The 9,020-nt window shown below is 53.7% G+C and overlaps 1 protein-coding gene across 1 annotated transcript in view; it reads left to right on the top strand.

Annotated features, from left to right (window-relative positions):
- LOC104462695 (phosphatidate cytidylyltransferase 2-like) overlaps window positions 1–8,472 on the top strand; it is a gene marked incomplete at both ends in the record, with an annotated part of 13,793 nt that extends 5,321 nt beyond the window's left edge. The window contains 10 exons of the mRNA XM_010074751.1: window positions 2,000–2,142; window positions 3,042–3,138; window positions 3,531–3,628; window positions 4,500–4,639; window positions 5,019–5,077; window positions 5,729–5,811; window positions 6,795–6,882; window positions 7,189–7,257; window positions 7,910–8,062; window positions 8,353–8,472. Of these exons, the coding sequence (XP_010073053.1) occupies window positions 2,000–2,142; window positions 3,042–3,138; window positions 3,531–3,628; window positions 4,500–4,639; window positions 5,019–5,077; window positions 5,729–5,811; window positions 6,795–6,882; window positions 7,189–7,257; window positions 7,910–8,062; window positions 8,353–8,472 (1,050 nt within the window). The remainder of the gene's footprint in view (window positions 1–1,999; window positions 2,143–3,041; window positions 3,139–3,530; window positions 3,629–4,499; window positions 4,640–5,018; window positions 5,078–5,728; window positions 5,812–6,794; window positions 6,883–7,188; window positions 7,258–7,909; window positions 8,063–8,352) is intronic.
- Window positions 8,473–9,020: the final 548 nt, after the last annotated feature.

The following is a 9,020-nucleotide window of genomic DNA, read 5'->3' as shown; positions in this document are numbered from 1 at the left end:
GCACTTTGTGACACTTCTCGTCCTCTCCAGGCAGGGAATAATCTGCGCTCAGCCTTGCACTCTGAGCGCTTTGGGGGATAAATTGCAGGGATGCTGGTGTGGAGCTGCGTCCTCCTCCGAGCACGTGGCTGGCGAGCCTGGGATGTGCGTGGGACGATGGACGCTTGGGCTGCGTTAGAAAGCTGCTGGAGGATTGGGGTTTAGCCCGTACGGATGCTGGTGGTTGCCCAAAATACCCAAACATGTCTTTGCCCATTGCACTTGAATCACTCACGTTAATTTTTCTTTTTTCGAAATGTGCAACAAGAGAAGCAAAACCCCCGTTTCCTAAACTTGCAGACCAGGAGAAACTGGGTTTGGTCAGGCTGGAGCTGAGGCTTTTCTCTGTTATTAGATTGCTCCCAAGGGAATTCTGCAGAGAATCCTTTTCTTGGAGAAACATTGCAATGGGAGATGTAGGCTGGGCACCGATTGCCCAGAATCTGCTCAGAGCAGCGCCCTGCCCTGTGCTCTGCTACGGGATGCCAAACCCACGGTTTTCAGGGAATTTGATCATTTCCAGTCTCTGCGCCTCCTGCCTTATGGGTTTGATCTTTTCTGTGTTCCCAGCTAAGTGGCACTGAGTCTCTCTGAAGTCCAAGGGACAAGTGGATTTTACAGGTCAGTTAAAAACCAGCTGAAAATAAAAAAACCCAAAAACCAAGTTGCATTTCCTCGCCAGCTCTGCAAACCCCCGGGACGCTGGCAGAAGGGCTCAGATTTGCTTTCCTCTTCCTTCCCGGTGGGTGGGAATGGAAGGCAGCGAGCGCGGAGCGAGGCGAGGGAGAGGCAACGCAGGATGTGACCGGGGTGATGTCCTTTGTTGTAAGAACCTGGCCTGCAGCCATCGATACATCACCGCTCGGGGAGTAATCATCTTCTCCTGCCTTCAGTAAGGGAGCTGCTCAAGTCTCACTGTTCCGGCCAACTCCCAAACCCCTCCGTTGGGTGATACCAACCAGGGGATGCTTGTTTTGGGGGCGTCCCCCCTCTCCGAGCCTGGGAGCCCGCAGGGATGGAGTGGCTTTGCAGAGCCCCCAGGTTTGTCCGTTTGGCTCTCTCCTGGCTTTTCCTGCAGACGCGCTCTCTTTGCCGGGAGTTTGAGAACAGCCCATGGTCCGTGGCTCTGCCTGCTGCTCCGGTGCTCCCCGTGGAGCCGCGTTTTCCTGCCTTGCTTCCAGGACCGAGGAGCAGGATGAAACCCTGCTGCTGAATCGAGGAGCAAAATGGGGAAATTCGGATTCATCCTCTATTCAGGAGGAAAAACTGCTGCTGGGGAGGGGGCACGGGAGTGCCTGGGAGCCAGGAGATCATTTTTAATCCTTTTTCCACCGCTGGCAGAGCTGTCAGTACCCCTGCCTCCTTGCCGGTATTTATTTACCCCGGGAACACAGGACTTTGAGCTCAGTGCTGGAGCGGCACAAGCCCGGGGAAACCACGGGTCATTCTTTCCAGCACATCAGGTTTCTTCTGTGCCCTGGGAGGAAGGTTGGGCCGGGGCGATAAGCCGTGCTCTTCCTCTCCAGCTGTCTGAGGATGGGCTCGGGGGTGTTTTTAGTATTTGAGAAGTCTGCCTGGAAGCCTTGAGCCTGTCTGCTTGGAGGCCATGCTGTGTCATTCGGGCAGCGTCGCATACTTGGAGATCTGCCTGGGCATCGGGAGACCTTGTAAAAATTCCTGCTAATGAGGCTGCGTCCCTCTGTGTCCTTCTGCTCCCAGGGGACAGAACCTGTTCTGGAGCTGTTGCCGAGGCTGATGGAGGGTGAAACCCATCCCGTGTGTCACCTAAAACACTTGACGTTGTTTCTCATGGGTATAACCCCGTGTCATACCCAGGATATTTTTTTTCCTCCTTTTTTTATTTGGGCAGCAGCAGAGCGGTGGTGGGTGTTGCATCCAGTGGGCTGGGCTGAGTTTCTTTCTGTCTGTTAAAGCTTTTTGTCTCTCTTTTAACCCGCAGGAGTCAGAATCCGAGAACAAGCTGGATGGAGAGACAGCATCAGACAGCGAAAGCAAATCGGAATTCGGAGGAACCCCCCAGGTGCCAACGTCGGATGACACTCCGGAGGTCCTGAACAGAGCTCTCTCCAACCTGTCCTCGAGGTAGCACCCACCGAGCATCGTCCCCCTCTGCTGCCAGGTCCCTGCGTCTTCGCCACGGCTTTCCCAGCCCCAGCAGCGCGGTGCAGGCTGCTGGAAGCTGGATGAGCAGCTCTCGGCAGCGCTGCGCTCTCCCTCCCCGCCCTGCGGGCAGGAAGGTGCCCCTGAGGCTGCTGGAGGCGATGGTGGCTGGGAGAGCAGGGCGCAGCCTCGCTGCCGGCTCCGTCTTGGCCGGGGTGGGGCAGAAGGCGGTTGGGTTTGGCTTTGCCGGTGCTCTCAGCAAAAAGGCTTCAACCGCTGCGGTTTATAACCGGTGGTGTGACCTACTTCTGCAGGGATGCGTGAGAAAAGCACGCTGATAACACCAGCTATAGGAACAAACGGGGAATGTTCTCTACAGACTGGTTTTGGGGGAAAAGCATCTCGTTCCTATCACAGAGATGGCGTCTCCTGGATGTGCTGGGGATGGAGAGGCTCGGGGTCTGTTGGAGAGCAGCGGGGGTACAACACGCCAGGGCCCGTGTCTCCTTGTGAAGAGGAGTGTAGAGGGGGGGAATGGTCCCCGTTTTATTTGAACGTACCATGCAGCTTGTCCCAGGGGTGGGAAACCTGGAGCAGAAGAGGAACAGATGCTCTCCTGTCCCTTTTCAGCATCCTTGGAGGTGCTCTGGCTGATGCTTTGTGTGTTTAGTGAGGTTCACAGCAGGGAGGACTGAGCTGGAGCCCTGCAGCCCAGCCAGGCGTTGAGCAGCAGATCGAGGTCTCTCTGCAGCACGGAAAGGAAACTTGGGAGTTCCCGGGGCTGAGTTTCCTTCCTGTGGTGTGCAGAGAGCAGAAGTGCTGTCCTGCTTCCTTGCTTTGTTTTGACTTTCTCTAACGTCTTGCCTTTCTCTATGGCCCAGATGGAAGAATTGGTGGGTGAGAGGCATCCTCACGCTGGCGATGATCACCTTCTTCTTCATCATCATCTACTTGGGACCCCTGGTCTTAATGACGATAGTAAGTGCTCCGGAGAGATGCCCTGACGTTCGCAGCAGCAGCAGGGGGAAGGTTGCTGGGACCACTGCTGGGGTGGGAAGCTCAGAGCCTCATATTTTGGAGGTCCTAATTCAGCTTGCTGCGTCCATGGAGGAAATCTGGAAGGAATCTGTGACTGCCTGCCTTCACGGTCAGCATTTGGCTGCGATTGAAACTAATACGAGGGGTTCCTGCAGAGGAAAGGGGAGAGAAGAACAACCTGGTGAGGTCCCACGTTGGGTTAGGAGACTCCTGCCAGACTGATGGTGACTGCTCAAGTGTCCTTAGCTCTGTACATGCATGTCTTTTATCTCCTTGGGGAAAGAGCTGTTTAGCCAACATGTATTACAGCTTCTGGCTGTCTCTTTGTGCAGGTGATGTGTGTCCAGATCAAATGCTTCCATGAGATTATCACCATTGGCTATAATGTGTACCACTCGTATGACCTGCCCTGGTTCAGGACGCTCAGCTGGTCAGTAGGGGGGCTGCTCCCCTCCCTGGGGGATCCTCTGTCCTCCCCTCCATCCTCCCCTCCATCCTCCCCTCTGTCCTCCCCTCCATTCTCCCCTCCATCCTCCCCTCTGTCCTCCCCTCCATCCTCCCCTCCATCCTCCCCTCTGTCCTCCTCTCCATCCTCCCCTCCATCCTCTCCTCTGTCCTCTCCTCCGTCCCCCGCTCCGACCTCCCCTCCATCCTCCCCTCCATCCTCTCCTCTGTTCTCCCCTCCATCCTCCCTCCATCTCACCGCAGACAGCCACCAAGGGGTCCTCTGGCTGCCTCCAAGCCAGAGAGCCCGGGATTGTGGTGGGTTGACCGGTGTCATGTGTTAGCAGCTCTTGTAAAGGAAAAGCAAACCCCAAATACCTTGAAAAAGTCCGTATTGCTAAACCTTGTCCTGTTATTAACAAAACGCAGAGATTTGCATCAAGACAGCACCGACAGGCGTCACGACGTAGGGACAGACATGGGTGGGATGGGGTTTGGAGTTGGGCGTGAGATGGAAAATCTGGGGAGAGGGCAGGAGCAGGGCTTTCAGGAAGCACAGAGCGTGAGCTGGGAGGGTGCCCAAGCTGGCAGAGGCCAGGTGAGGACTGCCACCTAAAGGCAGAAAGTCCTGGTGCATCAGAAGGTCAAAACCACCCCGGGTGGTGGGATCCATCCCAGAGCAGAGCTGAGTCCTGCAGCCGCTGGTTTAAGTGATGGTGACATTTCTCAGCTGGGGGAAATAAAGTTCTGCCTCTCACTTGAAGATAGCGTGTTTGCAGCGTAGGGATCAGCCCCTGTCTGTGTTTCTCCAGAAACCTTTTAGGGTTCCTGCTAACGAGCATCCGCCCCCTTCACAGGTATTTCCTGCTCTGCGTCAACTATTTTTTCTATGGTGAGACCGCGACGGATTATTTCTTCACCCTGGTTCAGAGAGAGGAGCCCCTGCGAATTCTCAGCAAATATCACCGCTTCATTTCTTTCGCCCTGTACTTAACAGGTAGAGACCACGTTTTCTGTCCGTTCATCTTTGGCTGGGCTGGAGGGAAGGAATCTCTCTGAACTACTCTTGTCCTGAGTATAGTGTCCAAGGCAGCAAGTTATCCCAGCTCCTCAGTGACGCTGGAACTTGGCCGCGTGCTCAGAGTAGCGCTGGCCGGTCTCTTACACCAGGCTCCGGAGGAGCCGTTCATCTGTCCAAGCGCTACTTGTAGGCAACGATATTTTGTGACTTCCAAACTGTGGTGTTTTCCCGCTCCACATTTCTATTTGACTAGAATAAAGAACCTAAGGAGCTGCGCAACATCATGGAAAAAAAAATTATTTCTGACTGTTGAAGATATATTCCCACCGTTGACTTTCCTTCTGTTCCTCACCAGGTTTCTGCATGTTTGTCTTGAGCCTGGTGAAGAAACACTATCGCCTCCAGTTCTACATGGTAAGGTTAAACGTCGGGCACGGCTGCCCCGCGTTGGAGGCAGCAGAATGAATGGTGTAGGCTGCTCAGAAATGTTGTGTGGGGGAATACGTGTCAGTAGATGCTTCTGAGGCGGTTGCGCATTGTCACGCCACCTGGAAGAAAATTTCCTGTGAGCAGACTGTATTTTTAGGAAGGTGGCTATGACCGAATTTCCCTGCAAACAGTTATTCTCCTCTCTTGGCACTGCTGGAGGATATTAAGAAACTTTCTGCAAGCTGAGAGGATGCGTGGAGGGTCGATGGCCACCAGGGTTAATTGGCCATGTCCCTCTTTTCCCAAACGTCAGTAGGACGTTGCTCGTGTTTGACCATGGACACAGCGAGTTTTGCTTTCCAAAAAGGAGATGGATAGGATGGGGTGGGCAAAAGAGCATTTGGTCCAGTAGAAGTCTTCCCCATGAAGGTCCCCTCTGGGCTTGAGCTGAAGAACGTGCCCCTAAATTACTCCAGGTGGCTGTTGCCTGCTCTTCGTGACTCGTGGTGGTTGTCACGGTGAAGGAGCATGCTAGAAATGCTCACGTGCATGAATTGTTCTGTCCAAGAGGTGGCTGGTTTCTGGCGGTGCTGGGCATGGGCAGGGTCTCCAGTGGCATGCTCTCTTCTCTTCCAGTTTGGATGGACCCACGTGACGTTGCTCATCGTTGTTACCCAGTCGCACCTCATCATTCACAACCTGTTTGAAGGAATGATCTGGTGAGTTGCCCTGTGTTCTGAGCTGCTTTGATTTCTGCAGCTTGAAACGGATGACCGTGTTCTGAGTTAAAACTGTTATTTAAAAAAAAAACCAAACAAATGGCCAAGGAGAGTCTGCTTCCTGTGGGGGACCAACCTGTTTGGAGTAGAAAAGCAAAAGATTTTGAGCTGAAAGAGGGTAGATTTAGACTGGATATTAGGAGGAAGATTTTTCCCATTTTTGCCCCATCCCTGGAGGGGTTCAAGGCCAGGCTGGATGAGGCTTTGGGCAACCTGGGCTGGTGGGAGGGGTCCCTGCCCATGGCAGGGGGTGGGACTGGATGGGCTTTAGGGTCCCTTCCCACCCAAACCCTCCTGGGATTCTGTGATACCTTAGTGACTTAGGACTTGCTTTGTGCAACTGAAGAGTTGTTGTAGAGCATAATCTGAAAGTTGCTGAGGGCTGCAGGGACCTTTCTGGCAGCGGCAGGCACGTGTAGATGCTTTTTCTTTATACCCACATGGAGCAAATGGATGGGAAGGTGCTGCTGGGCACTTGGGTTGGGGCAATGCCGTCAGGGTCACGTTAAAAGCAGCACCGTGAAAGGAAGGAAGTCACCTGCCACCTTGCTCCAGCTGCTCTGCAGAGGGGAAGCCCCTTTGGTGGTTGGTCTTCCCAAAACCAGCAGCGCCGGGAACTCATTTTGGCAGCTCTGAGGTTGCGTGTTCCTCCTGCCCACAGCCTTTTTGGGGGCACATCATGTCTGGCAAAAGAAAATGGGCTTAAACCAGGCTCTTCTGGGTGCACAACCTTCTTCTTAGTCCAGAGTAATCCCCCAGATTTCTCGAGGAGGTTCAGGTGGTTGCTCCTTGGGTTGCGTTGAGGGGGAGACGTCAATGTGAGGGCACCGCAAAGCACCTTACGAAGCAACTGCTCGTTCTGTTCAGTCTTGGAATTGCCTGATCTTGGCACTTCCCAACGGTTTGACCCTTCTCCCATCCAGGTTCATCGTCCCCATTTCCTGCGTGATCTGCAACGACATCATGGCGTACATGTTTGGGTTCTTCTTCGGCCGCACCCCGCTCATCAAGGTGGGTAACGCTTCGATGGACCAAACACGCATTTTGCTTCTTTGGGTCTTAGTCCTGTGTTCCCTCATCTCCAGTTTTATGGCTTTTCATGGGTCTGAAGCAAGTTAATCTCAGTGTGCGTCCCAGCCTCCGCGGCTGTGAACCATTCCAGACTGAGACGTTGGCGTCAGGTTCTGACCAAACCCTCATTTGTTGGTTGTTGGCACAAACTTGTGTTGGCGTCAGCGACTCGCAAGCGGAGAAGGGCTGCGGAGGTATGCGGAGACGTGCAGTTGGTAATTCTCAATCTCTCCCTTTCTCTGGCAGCTCTCCCCAAAGAAGACCTGGGAGGGTTTTATCGGAGGATTTTTTGCCACCGTTTTGTTTGGACTGCTGGTAAGTAGCAATCACGGTGCGTATTCCATTCTTTTACCGGCCTTTTCCCTTTGCAGGGTGACAGGGTTTTGTCTCCAAAATGCAGACAAGCTGTGAGCTCTCCCAACTTTTGCAGAGCTGTCACATTTTCCTTACTGACCGGGATTTGAACTGCTCCGCGGCCGTGTTTTGTGCTGGATGCAGAGGGAGCAGAGCACTGGGGGAAGTTTTTTGTCCCTGTCAGGCCCTTTGACATGCTCATTGCATTATCCTTGACGCTTTCTGCCTGCTGCTGTTGGAGTGATGTTGTGCATCATCGTTTCGAGGGCGGCGTGGAGAATTCACTCTTGGAATATTCTCCTCTGGTTTTACGATGGTCTCTGTGTCTGGTAGTCTCCACCCAGCCGAGAGGTGCAGCCTGGCTCAGCTTGGTCGTGCAGGGCTCCCATCGTGCTGGCTGAACAGATGCTCTCAATGAAAACGTTACTCTGCCTTCAGCCAATTAGTGCTTCTCAGCGGAGTAATCTTCTTAATGAACCTGGGAGCGCGGCTCCCTCCTCGCCGGGTCTCCTTGAGTGGCCTTTTCCCTCGACACCAGCTCTGCGGCATTGCTCAGGAAAATATTCATCCTGCTTTCTCTCGCTGCATCTCTTTTTTTCCTCTCTCCCCAAAGCTCTCCTACGTGATGTCCGGGTACCGGTGCTTCACGTGTCCGGTGGAGTTCAACAACGACACCAACAGCTTCACCGTAGACTGCGAGCCGTCCGAGCTGTTCCAGCTGCAGGAGTACAACATCCCCGCGGTGCTGCAGTCCGTGGTGGGCTGGGTAGGACTCCCTCTCTTTATTGGAGCTTATTTATGGGGAACACCGAGAAAAGAGACCAGGGCTCTGCTTTTATGGTCTTCAAAGGAACAAGTCAAGGGATGACGGTACAGCCATAAAAGGGGAATTTAGCTCCATGTTGGTTGGAGACTCAAACTGTCCCGAGTCTGGTGGGACGTGAAACCACTTGAAAACCAACTGGTAAAAGCCTGGAGAGCACAGAAAGAGGGACGAACGGTGGACAGTGCTGGTCTCGTTAAAAATCCTTCTCTGCCCTGTTTTCCTTTCTGCAGAAGACGGTCCGGATGTACCCCTTCCAAATCCACAGCATCGCGCTGTCGACCTTCGCCTCCCTCATCGGGCCCTTTGGAGGCTTCTTTGCCAGTGGCTTTAAGAGGGCCTTCAAGATCAAGGTGAGGATGATGAAGGTCATTTACATTTTAGAAAGGAAAGACAAAATGCTTGCTACCACTCCAGGGAGCCGCAGGCTGGGGGCTTTGGGAAGGGAGAGGAGGTTTCTTCTCTTCCAGATAAAATCAAGTTTTTTTGACTGAATGGGGAGAGACCTTAAAATTTCACCGGTGAGATTCTAAATCCTGCTTCGGTGCAGAACTGGAGGTAGAGGAAGAAAGCCCCGGGCAGGAAGTTTTTGCAGTCTGGGGTTTCCCTTGATGCCGTGCAGGCTGGTTGTGCGTGCAGACAGCCTGTGCTGGGTCCAGGTGCCTGGAAAGGCAAGAGAGCGTTGCGAGAGACAAACGTGAGCCTTCCTTGACCTCTTGGTGACAGATCGAGCCCAGGGAGTCGTGGTGAATGGAGTGAAGTCCAGGTGGCGGCCGGTCACCAGTGGTGTTCCCCAGGGATGGGTTTTGGGGTCTGTCCTGTTTAACATCTTTATTGATGACCTGGATGAGGAGATGCAGTGCTCCCTCAGCCAGTTTGCTGATGACCCCAAGCTGAGCGG

This window comes from Pterocles gutturalis, unplaced genomic scaffold, assembly GCF_000699245.1.
Source record: "Pterocles gutturalis isolate BGI_N339 unplaced genomic scaffold, ASM69924v1 scaffold39732, whole genome shotgun sequence".
Classification (NCBI taxonomy): Eukaryota; Metazoa; Chordata; class Aves; order Pterocliformes; family Pteroclidae; genus Pterocles; species Pterocles gutturalis.
This window is presented reverse-complemented; position numbering and strand designations above follow the sequence as displayed.